The sequence below is a fragment of the Nelumbo nucifera genome, chromosome 7, assembly GCF_055504915.1.
Source record: "Nelumbo nucifera cultivar China Antique chromosome 7, China Antique-T2T, whole genome shotgun sequence".
NCBI classification, from domain to species: Eukaryota; Viridiplantae; Streptophyta; class Magnoliopsida; order Proteales; family Nelumbonaceae; genus Nelumbo; species Nelumbo nucifera.
Window position 1 is genome coordinate 21,113,001 of NC_142655.1, and position 24,473 is coordinate 21,137,473.

The 24,473-nt window shown below is 36.4% G+C and overlaps 2 protein-coding genes across 3 annotated transcripts; one reads left to right on the top strand and one right to left on the bottom strand.

Annotated features, from left to right (window-relative positions):
* Window positions 1-267: 267 nt before the first annotated feature.
* CDC45 (cell division cycle 45) lies at window positions 268-2,319 on the bottom strand. Its single transcript, XM_010253545.3, has one exon. It carries the CDS (start codon window positions 2,229-2,231, stop codon window positions 441-443), a length of 1,791 nt encoding a protein of 596 aa, XP_010251847.1. The 5' UTR covers window positions 2,232-2,319; the 3' UTR covers window positions 268-440.
* A 154-nt stretch (window positions 2,320-2,473) lies between these two features.
* LOC104593608 (uncharacterized) lies at window positions 2,474-19,887 on the top strand. 2 transcript variants are annotated; one of them, XM_010253543.3, is made up of 4 exons: window positions 2,501-2,604; window positions 14,617-14,895; window positions 16,390-16,503; window positions 19,339-19,887. In XM_010253543.3, the coding sequence occupies exons 2-4, from the start codon at window positions 14,635-14,637 to the stop codon at window positions 19,468-19,470; spliced, it is 507 nt and encodes a 168-aa protein (XP_010251845.1). In that variant the 5' UTR covers window positions 2,501-2,604; window positions 14,617-14,634; the 3' UTR covers window positions 19,471-19,887. The 2 variants fall into 2 exon arrangements, with proteins under 2 accessions (XP_010251846.1, XP_010251845.1); XM_010253544.2 differs by lacking the exon at window positions 14,617-14,895 and having other exon boundaries at window positions 2,474-2,604.
* Window positions 19,888-24,473: the final 4,586 nt, after the last annotated feature.

Genomic DNA, 24,473 nt, shown 5'->3' on the forward strand with positions numbered 1-24,473 from the left:
TATTAAAGAAACTTTAATTAAAATGTATAATAAATGATACTAATCTTTTGTTTTGAAGCTAAAGCAAAAAAAAAAAACATTTAATACTTGGGATATCAAAATTAAAAAAAAAAAACTAGAAGTAGATTTTATGATTTTATCAATACAAAAACATCTAACAGACACAAGAAGAGAGAATTGATCTTGTAAATGGACAACTCACATATATAAAAAAAAGGATTGTCATTTACAAACATCTGAGGACAATGCCAATTTTAGTGATAGTCAGATAAACGGAGTTCCAACCATGTTATTAATTTCTGTTGCCATAACTTACATTACACCAGTAACGAGAAATTGAATTCCCACTTCAAATACAAACTAAGAGAAATCAAGGAACTAGATCAATGTATTGTGGTCAATTACATACTTGCATAAGAACAGAAAAAAAATCACTTACATCAAAGTTTCTCAGTTATTCTAATCATAAAAGAATTAACAGCAACAGCATCCAAGACTATCCAAGATGACTCAAACAACTCATGGAAGAACTCTGCTCCAATCTCCTCTGCTGCAGCTCTGAATGCAACTCCAAATGCATTCCCTTGAACGGCTCCAAGACGTGGCTTGCCGCATACCCCAACAATCAAAACCTTGTTGGCTTCCTGGGTTAAGCAAGCACAGATCAGAGGCTTCATTTTTGCACCTTTCTCCCGCAGAGCATCCATCAAGAAATAACAGAATTTGGTCAAGGCTTGTGGATATCCCAACAGCTTTGTGTCAGCAGCATCTTCAAGCTTCAACCACCTGAATTTTCTCCCACTCCTTATGGAACCGCTCTTAGTTATGGCAGCACTTCCTTGTCTTAGGATGGCTCGCTGTATCATAATCGCATTCTGCATCCCCGTTCTCAGCTTATCAAGATTACTCAAGGATAAGGCATCATAGGCTACACCAAACTGTTCAGAAGCACAGGAGCCATCGGATTTCACGAATGATTCAAGCAATGCAGTAACACCATAAACGACATCAGCTGCAGATACCTTTGAGCTATACCCATGTAATCGTAAGAAACTTCGGTAATAAAACTCTGTGAGTCCATATTCTGGAAGAAATCGCTCAAACTCATCTTTCATTTTCCTTTTCACTTCAATGTTCATGTACTGGAACTTCTGTTGGCAGTCAACAAGAGCAAATCCCATCCTGGCTAGAAGAAGCTTGAGCTTCTTCAACCCATTATCACTCCAAGTCTTCAGTTTCGTTGCTATGTAGGAAGAGCAGAGCATTGAATCAAACAAGTTCCACTCCCGCAATAACATCAGCCTTGGCTCATCCTCGTATGCAATTCTCGAGGCATCTGGAGCCCGGATCTTGGTCCCATCTTTGAGAGTCACAGAAGTAATTGCATCCAAATTCCCTGAGCTGTTGATGTGCTGTTCAAGCTCCATAACCCCAGCTTGGTATCTCTCATTGGTAAGTCTTTCGTGGACGAACTGATCAGTCAAGGAGACGCAAGCTAGCCAGAGCAATTCATTTGTGTTCTTTCTAAGTGAATGAGATAGATCGAACATCAGAAGGCCAGAAGGCTTCCCATGGAAGGTACCCATGTTGTAATACTCCTTTTTCAGCTTCCTGAAAAGCTTAACCGGATCTTCTTCTGTTTCTTCAGAGACCCTTCTTCGTTTCCGAGATCCAGAACCATCTTCATCCTCACTTTCACTGTCACTGTCGTCTTCGCTATCAGAATTCCTCTCCATCTCATCATCACTGTTCAAATCCGATGCATTCGCCACGGTGGAGACATCAAAGTCATAGGCCAAATCAGCCTGCTGCTCATCATCCTGAGTGTAGAGAACAATTACCCGATCATTCTGCTCACTGAGATTGTGGAGATGAATAGGACGATGACTATCAACGACGAAAACCTGTGCCGCCGGCCCTAAATTCAGAACCCGTTGAAGGTCCCTCTGGCATCCCCAATTGATGAGTAGGATAGAGATAGGCTTACTAGAGGAAGCACAGAGATCGGGGCCTGCATACTTGTGAATTTCCTTGAAGGAAGAGACCGGATAGCAAGCGTAGCGGACGGAATCAGACTCCAAAACATGGAATATGATCTTCAGGGCGCAGAGAGAGTCTACGTCGGATGTCGACGGAAATATCAACAGAGGAGAGGAGGAAGCTAAAGCTGAAGCGGAAGCGGCCTCTCGCAATCGTGTATAGAATGAATCGACCCTCCGTTCCCTCACCATGATTTCTCAACTGGGTATCCTGCTTTCGAAAAGAAAAATATTGTAAAGATCTTGAGGAAGGATTGAGACTGATTTGGGGAGGGAGGAGGCGGAGGATTTTGAACGAACCAGTTTGAAATTTACTGAAAATTTGAAATTTTCTAACAACCGCCAAATTTTGGCGGTAATGGTGAAGGCGTGGGCCTGGGCCGAAATTTTCCGGGCTTGGGCCTTGGCTTAAGTTTAGGCCCGGCCCGGATCCGTTTCAGCACATATGATCTGAAATGCTGATTCTGAATTCTGAAATAGAGAGAGACGGAGAGCAGGAATTCGTCTGAACCTGAAGGAAGCGAAGGACAGCGGGTTAAGAGTTGTGTTCATGGACGATTACGAGGTGGGCTTCATTCCCTTCAACCCTTTCTGCGAACTTTCTCTGTGCTTTTACTTAATGTTCTCTCACCCTTAACCAATATTTTTACATGTTTTTTCACGAATTTTCATCAGAATCAATTCATCTTCTCTTTACCAAAACATATAAATCTAGCTATCGTAAAATTTGAAATTCTGCACTTCCTGCAAGATGGGATTTTTCGTTCTTTCCTTTTTCATTTATTTTAGTCCTGTTGGCTTCAATTTTGGAACTTTAATGGCCGCGGCAGGAACAAATGGCTCGGATTGTTAAGAACTATCTTTAAACCAAATATTATTTATAGCAAAGAGGATGCCTACACTGAAAAAAAAAAATTATGATCGGTAACAGTATATTTGACAAGTTTCCAGGCAAATATTTTCAATTGTACCTATTGATCGGTAACAGTATATTTGTCATGACTCTTCCCTTTCATCTAATTCTGCAAAACCCTTTTTTAAGAAAGGTAAAGTAAATTTGTTTATTGATAAAAGCAGAATTGCATAGAGAGTTGAAATGATTGAGACTCATAGAGTACAGTAAGGTACTGTTAATACAGAACTACAATAGCCAACATATATCAGAACAATTTACAGAAACCATCTCTCCCCAACAATCTCAAACCAACTCTGCCCATCTAAGAACTCATGGGCATTATACTGCATGAACTCTTCTACTGATATTGATGAGCCAAGTCTGCCCATCACTTTCTTTAACATCCCCTCTTGAGAGCTTTTGTACAAAAAAAAAATGTTGGAGGAAAAACCAAGATGCAAATGGATTAAAGAGGGGGATAGGAATACAATTTTTTTCCTTTTTTTTTTTTTTGATGACTAGGAATACAAAATTTTTTTCATGCTCTAGAAAATGGGAGAAGGAAAAACTTTGTTCTAAGCTAAAAGTAAAGGGCTTTACTATTACCCAACATAATGAGGTTGTTGGGGCCTTCACAAACCACTTTAGGTCAATCTTTAGAAGATCATTAAATGTTAGAATGTGGGTTGAAGGGCTAGGATGACCTAGGTTATAATCAGAGGCTAGGGAGTGGTTAGAAAGAAAGTTTGAATTGGAAGAAATTAAAGAGGCAGTATTTTCTATGGACCGATCAAAAGCTCCAGTGCCAGGTGGTTTTACAATGACATGAGGACATTTTGGGGGGTTTTTGATGAATTTTACAAAAGGGGAATAATTAATCTAGGGTTGAGCTCCACCTTTGTGGCTTTGATCCCTAAAAAGACAAATGCTGCCCATCCTAGAGATTTTAGACCAATAAGCTTGGTGAATAGTTTGTATAAGGTTATAGCGAAAATGTTGTCTCATAGGATTAGGAGTCCTCCCTACTATTATTGCACTGAATCAAGTAACCTTTGTGGAAGGAAGGCAAATAACTGATCGAATCTTAATAGCAAATGAAAGTGTGGAGGATTTCAAAAAGTCTGGCAAGAAAGGAGTGGTGTGCAAACTTGATTTGGAAAAAGCTTATGGTCTGATGGGTTGGTCCTTTTTTGCTTGAGGTGATGGTGAATTTTGGGTTTGGAGACAAATGGTAAAAGTGGGTGATGGGGTATGTTAGAACTTGTCATTATTCTATCCTAGTAAATGGGACACTGGTGAATTTTTTCTTGGCCTTGAGGGGTATAAGGCAAGGAGGCCCTCTCTCTCCATTCCTGTTTTCCTTGATAGAAGATGTTTTGGGAAGACTAATTACTAGAGTAGATTCTAGGAATCAAGTAAGAGGATGGAGAGTGGGAAGGGATGGGGTACCAATTACTCACTTGCAATTTGTGGATGATGCAGTGTTTTTTTTTTCTTTTACTTTTTTTTCTGAAGGTGGTGATTTGAGTTGGATTAGAAATTTAAAACTGACTGTACAACTTTTTGAGAAAATGTTGAACCTAAAGGTGAATTTTGAAAAAGTTGTATGGTCGGAATAAATTTGGAGGGGGAGATGGTAGAGCATGTTGGTCTCCTAGGGTGTATGGTATCCAATTGGCCATTTGAAGTATTTAGATTTGCCCCTAGGGGATAGGGGTAACCCTATGAAATGAAATTTTTGGGACCTGATTGTAGAAAGATTTGAAAAGAGACTAGCTTCTTGGAAGATAAATTATTTGTCTCTTGGGGGGAGAGTCACATTGATTAAATCCACTTTAGTGAATTTGCTGGTCTACTTTCTGTCAGTTTTCAAAGTGTCGAAAAGGATATTTAGGAGATTAGAGAAGTTAATGAGAGATTTTCTTTGGGAGCTAGGGGAGGAGAAAAAGGACCATAGGGTTAGGCGGAAATTTGTCAGCAGAAGTAAGAAGTGTGGAGGTCCCACCTAGGGAATATTCAGAAGAGGAAGTGTGGACCAAGAAAGTGACTAGTATTCATGGGCTTGTGGATAATGGATGGGATGCTGGAATTACGGCTAGGACCACAATGGCTTCTCCATGGAAGGCCATCCAAACTATTCTGCCTCTTTTTTTGGCCCCAAACCAGGTATGATTTGCACTCTGGTAACCTCATTAAATTTTGGGAACAAGTCTGGATTGGGGATTCCCCCTTGAAGGAACAGTTTCCATACCTTTTTGCCTTGTCTAATTCGAAGAACGAGCCTATCTCCACTTTTTTTGTACCTTCACATGTAAGTTCAAGGTTAGGGTGGAATTTGCGTTTGAGAAGAGCCATTAGGGATTCAGAGTTAAATAGTACCTTGACTCTCTTAAGCTTTCTTGAGGGGGTCTATTTAGTCCCCACAAAACCTAATAGTAGGCTTTGGACTCTTTTGTCCTGTGCATCCTTCTTCAAAGCCTTGTCTCCACCGAATGATAATCTCAGGTAGTCTTTCCCCATTAAGGAAGTTTGGTGCAAACCCATTCCACCTAGGATTGGGAGCTTTTGTTGGGAAGCATTCCTGAAAAGAATCAATACTTATGATTTACTTCAGAGAACCTAATAGTTACTTATCTCCTCACTGGTGATCAATCCATCCTTAGTTTGGCACTTAACTGAGGCCGCTAACTACACTAGAAAAGGAATCGTTTTACAGGACAGCAAACACCCACACAACTTTGGACGGGGAACTTGTATTTCTAGTCTCCATGAGGTTCTTGGCAAAAGATTTCACAGAGAAACAGCCCTTGCATCCCACTTCCATACTCTCTAGTCTTCCCTCTCCATGTTTATCTTGCTACCTTGAAGCAAGAGCAATAGATTGGCTGTACTCCCTATCTCAAAATTCCTGTGAGATTTTGGCATCCAAGTGATATTGCTTCCATTGTGCCACTTTTACCTCTATCTTCTGCAATGAAGTAGAAGTTTGGAAAAACCTTGGCTAAAGATCTTTGGCCACACTATGAATCCATTCCAGAACCTTAACTACTTACCATTTCCTACCTTATAGGAAACTCCTTTGATGAAAGATTCATAAACCTTTATTGATCAAGAAAAAAAGGATTCATAAACCTTCTCAATGACCCTCCAAACAGAACATCCATAGGAACTGGAAGAACATAGACCTGGGTCCTACACTATCGACCTGTATCCATAGTTCTTTGAAATCAAACTCCTCCACCAACTGTCCCTTTCTTCACTAAACCTCCAAAACCACTTATCTAGCAAGGATGTTTTCATTACTCTTAATTTTTTTTAATTCCTAACCCTGCTTCCTTGAGATTGTGTTATTTGATTACAATTTACCAAATGCACTTTCCTCCCTTCCCTTCAACCTTTCCACAAAAACTCCGTTTGAATCCTTTCAAGCCTTTTTGCCACCTTGATGGAATAGGAAAAAGTGAAAATAATATGCCAGTAAGTTGTATAGAGTACTTTTTATTAACATTCTCCTCCCACCTCTGGAGATACTTTGATTTCCATGAAGATAGTCTTTTCTCAAACCTTTCTACTATTGGATTCCATGTTGAGGTAGAAGTGGACTTGGCACTAAGAGATAGCCCAAGTAGCTGATTGGTGTAAAAATATTGGGCCAGATAGGCCTTAGTTTATTTCAGTCTCATGTTTATTATTTTTTGTGTTAAAGGGCCTTTATACTTATGGTCTTGTTAGCCTTTTTTCTTTAAGTTTATAAGCAGCCGCCTTATTAAGGGTATTCATGTACTCCCCCCCCCAGTAATGTTTCTAATCAAGTTTAATAAAAGTAATTGGGGCTGGAGAGAGAGTATGATTGACCCTTCTCTTCTCCTTCTCCTGCTCTTCTTCTTTTGCACTGATTCTCTTTCTTTTGCTTGCTTTCATTGATTAAACAAAGAATCTATTGCTGGTTAGTTTTCATCTTGGCTTTAGAGCAGTACAACTACTCTTTTTTCTTTTCTTTTTAATCCCATACACAGTCATAGTTTTCAAGGTGACGCCTAGGCGACAAGGCACCCTTGGAGGCTTGCCTCGCCTAATTGCCAAGCAGTTTTGTACATTGTATTGTAAAATAGTTTTACATTCTTGATTTTTTGAGATTATAATTATAAAATAAACATTATTAAACCAGAACATTCATTGTGTGTGTTTATATACTAATTTATTCTTATTGTTTTCTTATTTGTTAGGGTTTAATCAACACAGGCATTGCTAAATGCTGTATTGAACCCTCAAAGATTTCAAAACCCAAACCAATAAGGCAGGTCTTAAAATTTTGTCTAATCAACACATTTTCTTCTTAATTTCTTCTTCTTCTTCTTCTTATGGTACCTAGGGAACTACCCGAGGATATATGTTTTTTACTTAAAAAAAATCCATCGCCTAGGTGACACCTAGGTACCCACTTGGGCGACAAGGCACCCCCTGTCGCCTAGCCTCACCTTGGCACCTTGAAAACTATGTACACAATGTGGTGGAGAATTGAATGGTTCACTGATTAAATAAGATATTCGGCCCAGTTAGTAGAGGATTTCAGGAGAAAAGAGACAATCAGATTAGTGGCCAAGACAATTCTTGGATTTTTTGCTCGAATCCCTAGCTAACTTGAGATTTTTGAATTAAGGGTCCCAGAGGAGGTTCTAACCTGGTGCTCGAGGCTTGAAGGGAGCCTTTTTTATCCTTATAGAGATCAATCCAAGTAGAACATGTTTTTGGGGATCCTACAAGGAGCAATCCTATTGAGGTCGGTATTAGTTGTTTCAAAGGAATATTTTGAGAAGAGTCTTGCTTCTTATCTTGATGATTGGGGTTATTCATCAAAGTTCTTGTTTACGCACTTCACAACAAAATGGAGTTGAACGAAAAAAACTGTCATATTGTTGAAGTAGCCAGAAACGTTTTATTTGCCTCACACATGTCCCTACCAAATTCTTGTGCTCACGCGCGGGCGGGGGGGGGGGGGGGGGGGCTGTTATTACAACAGCCTTAAGCACTTCCTTAATGCTGAGTTTGAAATTAAATATTTAGGAGAACTCAGATATTTCTTGGGAATTGAAGTTGTTAGATCCAAAAATGGCATCTTCATCTCCCAATGTGAGTATGCGCTTGACTTGCTTACTGAAATAGGAAAACTTGGGATAAAACCAATTGCCACACCTATTGATTTGAATCATAAGTTCTTAGCTTCTGGTGGAAAGTTACTTGAGGGAGGATATGGGAGTGTTCCAAAGGTTGCTTGGGAAGTTGTTGTACCTATGCATGACTCACCCTACATTTCTTATGCTATTTGTGTCATTAGCCAATTTATGCATGCCCCTAGAGATACACATATGGTTGCGGTAGAGAGAATTTTGTGTTACTTGAAGGGTACACCAGGAAAAGGTATCCTTTTGCAAAGCATGGTGACAAGAAGCTGGGAACATATAGAGATGCAGACTGAATAGGATGTATTGATGTTAGGAGATCTACATTTGGGTATTGTACTATGGTAACTGGAGATTTGGTTTCTTGGAGGAGCAAGAAACAGTCAGTAGTGGCTAGGCCTTTAGCTAAGGCAGAATACAAAGCCATGGCACATGGTGTACATGAGCTATTGTGGTTACGTTCTCTAATGGAAGAGATGGGTGAATATGACCGAGTGAAACATATTGAGCGACCATTAACATAGCACACAATCCTATCCAACATGACCGAGTGAAACATATTGAGGTTGACAGACATTTCATTAGAAAGAGGGTGGCATCTGGAGAAGTTTGCCTACCCTTTATTTGCATCTAAAGAGCAGCTAGCTGGTGTACTTACTAAAGGAGTTCCTAAAGCTAAATTGCAGTAGTATGTAAGCAAGCTAGGCATGATTGACATCTATGCTCAGCTTGAGGGGGAGTGTAGATTGGGCTGGATGGGCCTTGGTTTATTTCAGTTTTATGTTTATTATTTTTTGTGTTAATAGGCCTTTATACTCATGGGCTTGTTAACCTTTTTTTCTTTAAGTTTATAAGCAGCTGCCCTACTAAAAGTATTCATGTAATTCTTCCAATGTTTCTAATCAGGTTTAATAAAAGTAATTGGAGCTGGAGAGAGAGTACGATTGATTCTTCTCCTTCTCTCTTTTTCTCTTCTTCTCTTGCACTGATTCTCTTTTCTTTTTCTGTTTTTTTTTCATTGGTTAAACAAAGTATGTATTGCTGGTTAGTTTTCATCTATTGGAAAATTTCAATGTTGCAGCCCAAAACTTCCACTAGATTCTGAATGTTCTCAACCTACTCAATTAGGACGATTGGTTTTCTATTTATGAAGTTTATGTTCAAACTTGAGGCCTCCTGAACCAGCCTAATATCCCAAATAAATACTTTAAGCTGTGTTTGTGAGGCATTCTAGTAAGCACCATTAGAGCCTCAATCACACAAATGAATAAAAGGGGGATGGTGGACTAGAGCTCTTTAATAAGCCAGATGCAGTGTCATTAATTAGAACAGAGAACTTAGGGTTCTGCACTAGTGGTGCAAGTTACGTACCTCAGTTGAAGAATTTACATTGAATCAGGCCCAGATGCATACAAAATTTAACAAACGCTCAATCTGAGCCTGCCCAAATTGCACTCCAATATGCAACACTTTCCTGCTTTGCTGATTTGTTGTTTCTGTAAAGGCCTTTGAGTTAAAATCCCTTAAATTGAAATTATGGAAGTAGCACTTTATAAGTTTTTGTATTATTTTTTGAATGTGGTAAAATCATTACATAAAGGGGGAATTGCAATATAAAACTATATAAAAGGACATAACTAAATGAGTTATGGTCATTGCAGAACCGTTTAAGGCATTATATGTCCTCTCCCCCATCCCCCTCCAAAAAAAGAGAAAAAGAAATTGAAATAAAAGGTTATACTAATTTTTTCATTGTTAAGAAAATCTATTGTCTAGATCTTGGGGCTCTAGCAAAGTGCTTAAAAACATACTTACAGTCTTATTTCTTTCACCCAGTGAAATCCAAATATTATTTTCAGTACTCAACATATGTGTAAACCATCTGTTTCTAATAAAATCTGAACACTAGAAATGTATAGAAACTGAAGCTTCCTATAATGGTAGTTTCCAGATCCTAACTTTAGGACCCAAAAGAGAGAAGAACAGAAGATACATGTTTCCCCCTGATAAATGGATTAGAAGTTAGATTTCTCAACTTGAAGTTGAGTTTTGGGTAACTGATAAATTAGAAGTTAAAACTCTCTGTTAGTTTAATTGTCACGGGTTTCTTTCCATTCATATTGCTATTACTTTCCCATGTATTCTTGGTATGTAATTGTAACAACTCCAAGAGTATTTACCAAAGAGAAAACTAGGCTTTCCTTCTGGTTTTTTGATAGTGTTTTCCCGCTTCTGTTTTCAAAAGGATCCTTTCTCTCGTATACGAGGCTTTAATCTTAACTCTCTTTACATCTTTACACATATGTTCAACTTGTCTTCATTTCTTCTCTGGTTATGTTCAAAGGATTCTTTGTGTCATATATGAGGCTACAACCATATCATTCCAATTCTGAAGCAGTAGATAAATGGATCCATACCAAGCTAGAAAGAGACCACAGGGCCCTTGACCTGCGTAGAGCTGTAAAGTGGGCCGTGCCGCCCGTGGCTCGGTCACTTTAGCAACCAGGTCATACCGCAGCCAGCATGGCACAACACGATAAAGTGGGCCATGCTGGCATGACTCGCAGCCCAGCACAGCAGCCCACATATATATATATATATATATATATTTCAATTTCTTGTCTATCTTGTTAATTTATTTTAACTTTCTCATTATTTTTTTCAATTTTTCTAAAAAAGCGTGCCACCCATGGACCTGGCCTCCCTTTCGAGGGGTCCCAGGCCAAGCATGCACAGCCCACCCAGGCCCGCTACAGTACAGGCATCCTGTAAAGCATGGCCCACATTACACCTCTAGGCCTGCTTGTTTTGAGATTTAGCTTAAATCTACCTAGCAAAAGAGGATGGAAAGAAATTAGTGCTTAAGAATTAAGAATATAGAGGGAAATAGGAATGCACTATGATATTTAAGAAACATAAAGACTTGATAACAGAAACAAGTAGATCAATGAGAAAATAATATAATATACGAAATAGAGGAATAACTGGATTAAAATACAACACCACATATTCTATAAGATAGAAGAATATCCAAGCACTACAATGTGCATTGAAGACAAATCAGGGCTTATAAAGGGAAAAATAACCAAAGCATAACTCTGTTAAGCAGGAGACAGGAAGGTCAAGTGTACGGAAACTCAACCAGGATAATAGTCTAAATTATTGGGCATCCTACATGTAAAGCCACCAAGGACCGGGTTGAACCAGAATCCATGTCAACTTAAAGGATGTGGACTAAGGATGGGAACCAAAGTTTCAAACCAAACAAACCAGGGAATGGTTCAATAGTTATCCATGAGGTTATTATGTTTGACCTAACGAATAGAAATTCTCATCTTCCAGAGGGAGACAAGCAAAAAAAGTGGCAATGGATGAGACTCCAGAATAGATGCTCTCTTCCAACAATGAAGAAGTAGAACAAGTATTTCAGGAGCACAAGTATTCAGGGACAATCCAGTAAAAGAAAATTCCCCAAAGGTCGGTGGTTGGCACATTCACAGAGATAGAAGACACTGGTGAAAACTAAGTGTCAGAGGTAGAAACAATAAATTAGTTTACCATTCCTAGCCTGAAATCTTGGGCTGACAAGCATGAGATTGTGGGTTCAAGTCTGAGTGGAGACACTTTGCACAAAAAATGCCAAAGGTTAGGCATGTATCCGGTCCAGTCCACCCCTCCCTAAACCCCAGATGAGATATCTGTAACTAACATTGGGTAATGGCCTTCTTTTAGCCTAAAAATCATATTGTGCTGGAAGAAGAAGAAGAGTACTATGCTGCTCTTTTTGTATAAAATGGAAGTTAGATATTCTATAAGAAACAAAGTTATAAGCTATTATGTATCAAAAAAAAATTATAATCTTTTGATTCATCTATCATTTGCAGTATTGGGGCCCCTATCCCTTGTGGTTGGTATTTCTTGCTGTTAAGAAACATTGCATGGGGTAATAATCATATGAGATTCAAGAAAATCATGCTGAAGGATCAAATGGTGGGTAGTTTTCAGTATCCGTTGTTCTATAAGTCCTATAAGGTGCTTTTTTTTATTCTTGTGTGTGTGTGTGTGTGTGCTTTCACAGCCACATATGACCCAACAGATTAATAGATCTTTTGGAATGAGTTGGATAAAGTCAAACTGTGATGGTATCTTCCATGTATAGGGAGAATTTCAACACAATACATTTTAATCATGAAAAAGGGGAGGGTGTAGGATCTCAATCCTACTCAAATTGGATAGGTTCTTAGTTACAACATTAGGGATGTTAATGGGGTGGGTTTGGATCAATCAGCTAAATGGAACAGGATTGTTGAACCCGACCCAACCATGTCCCATGAACCCCTATTCTTAGCCAAGGCTATATCTACATTTTTTCAATGTCACTAGTGGGTTAGGTTTAGTGTGGGGCAGTCCCAACTCATACCAGACCTAGAATCCAATTAAGATTGTCTCGAACTCAACCTCATAGACCTTTTGTCTAACAATATTCCCATACTGTTGGGCTGTGGAGGGATCAAACATGTAAAGAGACTGGGCCGAATGGGTCCTAGTATCTTCTCTTGTAATATTTTTTCTATTTTCCTGTTAGCTAATGGGCCTCTCTTAATGGGCTTGTTATTTCTTTTTGTTTGATCTCTTTATGTTACTGCCTAGCTGGCCACCCACTTAAGGGCATACTTGTAATTATTTTAACATTAATTTTTAGTAAAAAGGATTAGAGAAGAGAAGGAAGGATTATTCGAACATTTTTTCTTCTTCCTCCTCTTTTCTCCATCTTCTTCTCTTGTACTGTTGCTCTTACTTTTCTTCCTCCTTTTTCTCTCTAATTTTTCAAGTTTACACCTATTTTTGAGGACTGGTTTACATCTTGGTATCAAAGCAGGTTTCTTTCTTCCTTCTTTTCTTCTTCCTCTTTTCCCATACACCCTTCGATTAAGAGAGTGAATGGAGAGATAGGTTCTCTATAGTTCAAAGGATCTTTGGCCTAGTTGGTAGAGGGTTTGGAGAGTTTAAACCTGGCTGGATATTGCCAAGAAGTGGTGTTGTTCTGTTGCTGCCCAAAACCCTAGCTAACTAGAGATTTTCGAAGGTACAGGTAAAGGTGAAGCTTTGGGAGTGGCGCTCTGTGCTTGGGAGGTGTCTTTTGACTCCTAAAGGAGGGTGGTTCAGGTTTAGAAGAGATTGGGAAGCTCTGGTAGGAGCGGCTGCATCTTCTCTCTTCCTCCCCAACAACTGGACGGAGTAAAACCCTAGTTTTCAAGCATCTGGGTTCTGGTTTGACTTCAAGTAAGTTTATATAAACCAAATTTCTGGTTCTTTGATTTTCGTTTGATTAATGGAGCCATACGGAAGTGAGTTCAAGCAAGTGCCGGTTTCCGGCCTCAGCTCGGTAGATTCTGTTTTGACTAGTGTGACCACAATCAAGCTAGATGGGACAAATTATCTTGCTTCACAGGTAGTAAAGTGAAACCCGAAGAGACGGACCCTGAATTTGAGAAATGGATGCAGGAGAACTATACAGTCATTGGATGGTTGGTCAACTCTATGCAACCTCATATAAGTTAGCATTATCTCTGGATGTCTTCGGCTAAGGAGATATGGGACAGTGTTACTAAGACCTATTCACAAAAGTTGAATGTAGCCAGAGTCTACAAGTTGAAAAGTGACGTGAAGAACCTAAGATAGGGGGAGAAGAGTGTAGCAATCTACTATTCTATAATGAAATCCCTATGGCAAGAAATTGATGTTATGGAGACAATTGTATGGGAGAGTAAGAATGATGCTGAAATGTATAGGAAGTTGGTAGAGAGAAATAGGGTGTTTGAATTTCTTACTGGACTCAACCTTGAGTCTAACATCATTAGGCAAAATATCCTGGCCAAAGATGAGGTTACTCTTTCCCAGGCATACGCTATAATAAGCAATGAGGAGAGTAAGCAATAGGTTCAGTTACAGAGTCCACCTACAGAACACTTTGCACATGTTGGAATAAAGCCAAAGGGTCCTACTGAGAAAAAGGAGCAGATATGTGAATATTGCAAGAAACCGAGGCATACAAAGGACACTTGCTGGAAGCTTCATCCTGAGCTTCTACCTGACAAGTTTAAGAATAACAACAGTTCTAAGAAGGGCAATCAGGCAGGAAAGCCTAAGACAAGTAATGTTGCTACAGTACTCAGGTATTCGTGCTTCTACAAATCATGCTTCGGTTTTAGGTAATCATAAAATCCCTTGGATTATTGATTCCAGTGCATCAGACCATATGACCAGCTTGTCTAATCTCTTCTGCTCATACCACCTTCTCTCTGGTAAAGAGAAAATATCCCTTGCTGATGGGTCTCTTGCTCCCATTTCTAGTAAAGGGGATATAAAGACCTCTGACACCCTTTATTTATCCTTTGTCCTTCATGTCCCTAAACTTAATACAAACCTTTTATCTGTTAGTAGCTTATCTAAATCCATGAATTGTAGCATAACATTTTTTCCCACTCATTGTGTTTTTCAGGACCTGCAATCTTAGAGGATGATTGGGAATGGCCACGAGGCGAACGGAATATACTTGCTGGACACACCGGATAGAGCTTTTGGACCACCTCATGGAGTTGCCTTAGAGTCAGTCTTGTCAGAATCTATTGACAAAGTCTTGTTATGTCATTTTCAGTTTGGTCATTTGTCTTTTTCTGGTTGGAGTCATTTGTTTCCAGATATGTTTAAGGGAGTGTCTTTACCGAGTCTTCATTGCGAGGCGTGTGAACTGACAAAGCATTGTAGGCATTCTTATTCAGTAAGCAATAAAAGATCTCTTTCTCCTGTTCATATTGTTCACTCTGATGTGTGGGGGCCATATCATTTGCCAACTATGGGGGGTTACAGGTACTTTATCCTTTTTATTGATGACTAATCTCGTTACACTTGGATTTATCTCATGAAATCCAGGGATGAAGTACCAGCTATTGTGCAAAAATTTCATGAACTCATCCTCACCCAGTTTAACACTCGGATCAAAATATTTCGTTCTGATAATGATAGGGAGTATTTAGAGAAAACCCTCTCCGCCTATCTTGAAACTTTTGGGGTTATTCATCAAAATTTTTGTTCCTACACTCCACAATAGAATAGAGTGGCGGAAAGGAAGAACCGACATGTGGTTGAAGTATGATTATATTAATATAAACAAAGCATCGTGTACAACAAGTTGATGTACGTGGGGACTATACAAAATCTGCCCTCTCAGTTCTATACCCTCGCCCCGCTTTACAAAAAAAAAATGTCATGTACAAAAAAAGGAATTATAACCTTAAATTCTTAAATAGTTTATGACAAGTGAACTAAGAAGACATTTTTCCCAAGATTTTCTGATGAACAGAATCAGTAGAACTACTCTTATTTTTGAAAATTCTTGTGTTTCTCTCCTGCCATATACACCAAAAAACCACAGATGGTGTTATATTCCAGACCAGTGTCTTAAAAGGCGTGGAAGGTGTATGCCTGGAGGCACCCCCAAAACGCCCCGAGGCATATGCCAAAGGTATTGACACCTCTGAGGCGTACGCCTCATATGCCTTTTTTATGAAGCGTGCTAGAGACGTACACCTCATGCACATACACCTCATATAAAAAGACAAGAAAAAAAAAGAAAAAAGAAAGAAAAAGGGAAAAAAGGAAGGAAAAGAAAGGGGAGGGAAAGAAAAGCTACGTGAAGGGCCATATACCTAGAGAAAGGTATGAATTTGACTTCCTTTTTCTCAGCCTTTGTCCCACATCACACCCTTTACCTCTTTTTTCTTTATTTGTGACAAACCCTTCAAACCCCTTGGCCGTGTAATGTGGACCTTACCTATACAAATTCTTGCACAAATACCAACCTGTTCACATTATTATAATTTCCCAATATTTACTTTTCTATTTATAGTAAAAGGAAAATAAAAGTGAGAACGAGTATTAAAAGTGCAAAAAAGGTATGGTGAAACAGTTAGATAAAGAGTAGACCTTTGTTAGTTGTTCATCAAGCCCCAGTCATCCCATTGTCCTCTTTTTGTGTTCAGTTTATGCCACATTTGTTGCTACTAACTGAGGTCATTGGTTGTTGTAATGGTGTACTCATTCTGTATGTAACCATTAAAAAACTGGGCCCTTTTCACATACAATAAGAAAATTTATTTTTGTGTTCAGACTATCTTGTTAATTATTATTAATCTACCTTTTTGTAATTTAGTGGCTGTTTAAATTATATGGTTTTAGTAATCTACTTGGGTTTTTCTGGCTAAAAAACTGACAGATTGAAGAGAAAAAGCAAGCAGCTGCAGATGTTTTGTTTCAATATTCAAAATTTGTTATGGTCTGTATTGGGGAGGGAGTTCAGCCCAGTGATTTAAGGTTGCATCTAATGAAGGTAAATTTAATCCATGTGTTCAATTGATCCTTCTTTTTGTTGTTGGGCAAGATTTACTTTTTTCCCCATCTCCTAGATACTGCTTATTGGGATTATTTGTTGGTTTATCCAACTTTTCCTGGTTTCATGGGTCTTCTTCATTTGTTTGTTAATTACTGTCTATATATGGTACTACTGCCTTTCCTACTCAATAGATGTAAGCAGGAGATACACTGATTTAATCATTAATGTTTATAGTGAGGGAGTGTTGGACAAAATTTTCCTTTTCCTGACCTTTTATATTTGGCTTTGCTTTTTTTCTTGTTTTTATTCTTCTATGCAATATAACTGCTGTCATTGCAAACGGGATTGATTTCATCACATTGGAGGTAGCGTAGGGTATTTAATAATTTAGAACATGATTTCTAGTCATTCAATTAGAGGATTCTATCTCATACAGTAGATGTTATTTTTTATCCTAAACCAAGGGAATTTCAAGAATACTTATTCTGTAGGTTTTTGGTCTAAAAGATTTCATATGTCAAAAGTTATTTTATCCAAAACATCAAGATCTTTGGTCATTTTATCCAAAAATGAAACTGTTCTTCCATCCAAGTGGCATGTAAGCAATTCAACTATCTAGGTGAAATGGGTCAACCCATGATTCACACACACATCCATGTCTTATCCTAATTACATGGGGTTGAGAAATGGGTAAATTCATGATGTCATAGTTAAATAACAAAATTGTGTGATAAACAAGAATTGTTTTTATTGATCAAAAAGGAATAAAAAATTTACAACGCAAGAATGAAATTATTTTCCTTTTTTATGGTGGGTCAACAGGTCAACCTTTCAGGTCAAATATGTCAACATTTGATGTCATGATTAAATAATAAAAATTAAAAAAAAAAGATAAAAATACAAAAAATAATTACATAAAATACAGAAATTTTGTAGAAAACATTTGGGCTTTTCTCTGATATTATATATTCAAACAAGGATAAGCAAGCATGATAAATAAGAATTACTTTTATACACATAGAAATATAAAAAATGTAGAAAATTTTAGGCATATATCATCATCATCATCTAAAATTGCCACATGCAAGATTGGCTAGTTATCTGAAAAGCATTCTTTATAGCCACAATTTATGTTCAAGTATAGAAGTTATGGAATTAGTCTTGCAGTTTTTCATACTTAAAAGTTCAAGTATCAGAAACATGTTCTCTGAAGTATCTAAGTAACATAGGCCAGAATTTTTGAAAGGGAAACTGTACCAAGGATTGGACATTGGACCTATCAAATAGCTCACAAATAATTTTCATCTTTGGTACAAACAGATGCCTCAGAAATTGTAATCATCTGGTACATTATTCAAATTTCAATATTTGAGAACAATAAGGTAGAGTACTTTTCAAGAACCAAAGAGAGAGAAAGAAAAGCTGTTAACTAAAGTGCTCCCTCAGAATGTTTACTTCATAAGACAGTAGAGTTTGTTCAAATGGATTAAAATTTACCAGGTAACATATAAAGGTAAATAAGAAAGGAACAGGATAACCTATAGTACTTATCTCTGATTCTGCAGTAATAAATCCATATCCATACTAATACCCTAGTGCAGTCTAGATATCTTTTCTGTTTTCTTGTTGCTAAAGAGCTTGATAAAATTTGGCATTGCCTCCTTTTTGTAAGAGTTTATAAAGTTGAGTGGAATATTTGCTATGATATTGGTGAGCTAGTGAGCTAGGCCCCCTTGACACAGGCTGCTTTGCTGTCAAGGTTCTACCATCCTCCCATTAATTTTCTCTCTTGTCTGTCAAATTCTCTTTTAAGTATATCACTTGCTCTTCCTGTGCCATTGCCCTGTGATCTCTCTGAACTATTTCAGCCTTCATCAATATATCCTCGGTTTAGTGTTTCAATCTTGTACTGAGCTACTCCAACCTTCTTCATTGTCCCCCCCCCGGCACAGGCTTGCAGTGTTTTTAAGCTGCAGTCAAACCAGATTGTTGAACCGGTTGACCCATCACCCAGCCATGTTTCTGGGTCTGTTTCACCCCCAAACTGTTCACACACAAAAAAAAAACATTGACTTGGTCAATGACCTGTGACCTGGCTGGTTGAACTGCTGAACCATTTGACCAATCAACAGGTCACAGGTAGACATATATTCCTTTTTTCTGTTTGTTTTGTGCTTTTAGCCATTTCCATCATTAATAACAATAACTCTCTTTTACCACTCTTGTTTTTATTTAATATGATAAATATATAATTTAGACGCATGCCCAATTTCTGCAATTTTATGTTCTATATTTTTTACTTATTTTTATTATTTAATTTATTATGTCACATGTTGTCATGTTGAACCATTTTGACCCAGATGGAAAAGCAGTTTTGTTTCCAGATCAGTTTTTAGAACACTGTTCACACATTAATCAGGACTTGAGATTATTATCGAAGAGTTCTTTTATGAGTTTATTATCAAAAATAGATGCCACAAGATGCTGAATCACATGTACCAAGTCAAAGAGGGATAAATGTTCATCACGAACGAAAGAAAGTAACAGGGAGTAAATGGACCAGTTATATTCCCTTTTTTTTAAATCCCATCTGTGAATTAGGTATCTTTTTAGATTACTAGTCAACTATTCTTTTGGTTGTTTTACTCAAGAGGTTTCCCCCTTCTACAATTTTTCTAATAAAAAAGGTTGGAGTGCTTAGAGTAGAGAAGCCCAAGCATCTTTTGTAGACCTTTTTTCTTTATTTCGATTTCTTGATCAGACTCTCTCTCTCTCTCTCTCTCTCTCTCTCCTGCTTGTTTTTCTGACGAGGTCATAGGATCTGTGTTACAGGAAATTTCAGGTATGCCAACTTCTTTGAAGAAGGCACCATCCCAAACAACAGCTTCACCTGATGCAGTGGGTGAACCATCAAGCTCTGGTACAACTAGAGGAGACAGATCAGACAGCACTTACGCACTATGATTTGGAATCTTGGTTAAGATTTCCAACAATTTGCAAGTTCAATAGTTCAGAAGCTCTAAGGCGCGTAAACTAAAAGGATAAAATCCTTTCCCTGTTTTGTTGATAACGAACCTTAGCATCTTTGTTGTTATAAGATTTCTGGATCATTTGGATCTACCTTTGCTTGGTAATGGTGGTGCAATCCTGATAAGATTATAGGTTCTGATTGTTTAAAATTAGAGAAATTGGATGCCTTGTCACTCTCCTGATGTATATTCAGTTTATTTTTTTTCATGAAATGAAAGAATTTCCAGATAAGGAATTCCTTGGATGATAGGACAGGTTATGTTCAGACCAATGTTATTATGACAAAACTTAAGCAGGTTTCTGGTATTTTGATTGAATTTGATAATTGAAAATTGAGTCTGTTGAATGTCAGTGTTTTGATTGCCCATGATCATTTGCCTATTTGATGGAATTAATCTATAATTCAACACAGCCAAACAATGTATTTGAACTGCAAGTATAGACCTCCAACGTTACACTACAGCTGTTTTTGTGCCACAGGAGGATTTGGATCCGAATTCCATTCCCTCTTCAATTCCCCTGGAATCGGGATTGAAATGACTATCCCACCCCATTTCCCAAATAAAGCGAACTGTGCTCTGTTGAATCTTCTCTATCTTGGAGATGAACCCAGAATTGAGATCCAGAAATTCAGGGAATTGGCAATTTTAAATCCACCCTTATTCAAAGACAGCCCTAGAGAATCTTCATAGGACACAGACTATATGACCATGCCACGTGCAGAGGCTATGGTACAGAAAATGGTACGGTGCTTAAAAAACTAACAACCAAATTAACTGGTGCTCATTCTAATTCACGTCCTTAGAAAAAAAATAATAAAAAATCAAAGAAAAAAAATAGGGCTGCCTTAAGCCACAATCCAACTAGCCAAATCTGAACTTTGACCAAGTTACGTTGGCTCTTACTTGAAGTTGGGTTTGATTATGATTGTAAAGCATCTTCCTGATTTTAAGTGGGGTGGGATTGGATTGAGACCTGGGGAAACCCACGTCAATTGTTCCGTTTGGATGAACTTACTTCTGAGCTTTAGGCTGTGGTAAACAAGTAGGAGCCAATAAGGATTTTGGTAAGAGTGGCTTTTAAAAGCAAAACAATCTAAAGTCAAAGCACTTTTGCCCCCAAAGCATAAAGTCTAAAACTTGGGTTTTGTGCTTTAATGCTTCAAAAGCACAAATCTTAAAGCTTATCTAAACATTGGGGTCTTTCAAATACAAATATATCAATGCTTAAGATTCACATATCTAAAATTTATGTGTTCAAGTTTTGCACAGTTATACTCAAATATGAGGAATAGCTAGCAGGGAACACGCTATAACACTTTGCGGGGCCCAAAAGGCTTATTAAAAATGACAGTTTCCGTGTTTTGTGGGATTAACAAATTAAAACAGTTCACCTTTCTTTTAGGACTCAGTATAGGGCTGTACAGCAATACGAGTATTCTTCTTAAGAAAAGAGCCTGGAGTCTGATGTAAACTACAATGAGACCTGTTCATGCTTCATGGACCAGGTAACTCAATAGGTTAGCCCGGCTTGGCCCATTATTTTTTGGACTTGGACAAAACTTTAGGCCCATGGGTTTGAACTCGGGCTTTAAACACCAGGCCTGGGGCCTGGACTTTCTTAAATAAGCCCAGCCTGAACCCAATCCCAGTCCAATAATATCACATATAATAAAAACATACATTAATTATATAATATATATTAACTTATTAAATTATATTCAAATATTAATTTATTATTCAGGAAATATGAATTAGCTTATTAATTTATTAAATTAATACCAAATTAATATATATATTAGTTTATTAAATTATATTATAAATAAGACATTTTATGTGCAAACCAGGCTTCAAACTTTAAATAAGGATCGTTCTCAGGCTTAAGATATAAGCCTGATGGTCAGGCCAAGCCCAGGCTGAGGTTCGGGCCTAGACATTTTCTATTGATAAAGACGCAAAGCCTGACTGGCCCGTGAACAGGTCTAAGTACAACCAATATTCCCATATGTGGCTGGGTGAATGTGGCCAATAATGTGTTGTGGTCAAAAAATCCAAAATCAAGAACTTGGTATGGTAAAGGGGGTGAAGCTGTTTGGTACGCTGTTTCAAATATAAATACCATCACATCAATGCCATATAGGCTTTTTGAGTTCAATGGCCAATTTTTTGTTTGGCTGGAGATGCTTTGTGCTAAAAATGGTTATAAAACACTTTGAATGGGAATCCATGCTAGGAGGTGTTTATGAAGCATCAATTTGATTTTAATTGATATATTTCCTGTTTTTGGAAGCAAAGTCTCAACACCTAGAATGGTGTGGTGGTGACAACACACATTTCTCACCAAACAGAATGCAGTACAAGTAGTATTTGTGTTTCAACTTTCAAGTATAAACAGTGTTTCAATTTAAAACATTGCAGGTTGAAACACAAATGGTACCAAACACAAAGAGTACTGGAAAGACAACTTTAAGATACATATTTGGATAACCTAAGGCTGTATTTGGTTTGATAGAAAATAAGAGAAAAATAGAAAGCTGAGGGAAATTTCTCAAGGAATTTCATAAATTTTGTTAAGAATTTTTCCTTAAGCTTTCCATTTCTTTCTTGTTTCCTATCAAACCAAACATAATCTCAAGAAACGAGTGGAAATAACTGGGAGTCTGGGATATTAATCAATATACTAGGGAAATTCATGTAAATCCAATATATGCATTAATAATAATAAATAAAGGCTTAAATGACTATAAGTAGCTATAAATACAAAGGCCGGGCTGTAGGGTGGGAGATTCACATGCACCCAAAAAAATACAAAGAAAACATATTTTAATAGGTTGTCTGAAGTTCGGCAATTGGGATGCCATAACACACTTGGGAAATATTAGAAAATCATGCGTAAAAACCTATAAAACATATTTCTTTGTTTTACTTTTATATTCCAACTAGTAATTAAGCACATGCGTAGCATAGAAGAAAATTTTCTTCATATAAATTAATTGAATTTTAGATATGTCATAGTTAAGATAGAAATTGGAAATTAATAAAGGTAATAATTTGATTAAAAATAAACTTAAATGCTTGTAGTAAATGTGCATGCACATTGTATATGGAAATTTTAAATTAAATTAACAATTATTTTTATTATTATTATTATTGTTATTATTATTATTATTATTACTATTAAATTTTGTATTCCATTTCTATCATAAATAAAAATAATTTTTACTTTAACAATTATTTTTATTTAATATGATGAATGTATAACATTAAAAATGTTCCCAAATGTTTTTGACAAAATTTTGTATTTTTTCATTTTTTATGTTCTATCTTTTTTTTAATATTTATTATCCATTTATGACATCATGAGTTTCATTGAAAAGTCAGATCATTGACCCACCATCTAGATAAGAAAATAGCTTTGCTTTCGGATCAGTTTTAAATTATATAATTAATCTATATTTTATAAATATTTTTTACTTATTACACCTAATTTCTGTTTGACATAATTAATATATATTTTTTATATAATCTTTCGATTACTCGTACTTTTTTTTAAGATTTATTGTTTAACTATCATATCATCAATTAATCCATTTGACCAAAACCACTAACCCACCACCCAAAAAGAAAAATAGTTTGATTTCTAGGTTGACATCAAATTTTGTATTACACTTCCATCAATGATAAAATTATTTCTTATGTATAATTCTTGTTTTTGTTCAATATAATGAATTTATAATATTATAGATGTATCTAATATTTTATTATTTAATAAACAGATGACATTAGATATGTGCCCAAATTTTCTCTCTTTTTTAATTTTTGTGGTTTTTCATATTTTTTATTTTTAAAAAATTTATTATTTGACTATGGAATCATTTCATTTCTAAGTTAGGGCTTGTTCATTTTCTCTGAAATCTGACATCTGAAAGTGTAATAATTACATTAAGAGGTATATTGGTATTGGTGAACTTTTCTTTCCCTTGAACTCTAAATTTAGAGAATGTTGTTCTTAATTCTGAATTCTGTAAACTATCAAATATCCATTTTGACCCCATATATGAGAGTTTTTGTTTGTCTTTTTGGGGTATCATTGGAAAACAAAAAGTTGTATGATTGCACTTTGAGAGATAAGAGATAAGAGGAAACAAACAACCAATTTTCTCTTAAAATTAAAAGATTTCTTTTAAGAGATAAGAGTTAAGAGGAAACGAACATGCCCTTAATTTTAAATTTGGCATTCCATTTTCATCATTAAAAAACTATTTCTTATATTTCATACTTATTTTTGTTTAGTATAATGAATATACAATATTAGATATATGTCAGATTGTTTTTATTATTTTGTATTATATTCTTATTTATTTAATTATGGTATTATTTATTAACCTATTTGACCCTAAATGGTTTAATTTCTTACTCACCACCAATAGGGAAGAAAATGGTTTTGTTTTCATATTACTAAAATATTTATTTTTATACTATTAAAATTAATGTTGTAGATTTAATTAGTAGAATGTAATAATGAGAAAAAATATACCTTCAATATAGGATTTAATGATATAGAATAGAAAAATGGCATTATTTCCAATTGGTTTTAAATTTTACATTCCATTTCCATAATTAATAAAAACATTTTTATTTATCATACTTATTATTGTTTAATATGTCAAATATATGATGTTAAAAATGTCACCAATTTTTTTATACTTATCAAATTTTGAATTTTATTATTTAATTGTAGCAACATGGATTGGCCCATTTGACCCAAAATGGTTTAATTTCTTACCACCACCTAGATGAAAACACTATTTTTTGAAGTAGATTTTAAAAGTATAAGTTTTTATGTTATTGAAATTATTAATTTATTATATATGAATTTAATTATGAGAAGAAACAAAGATGCCTTAAATATATGATTCAATGAAGGTAAATGCAAGT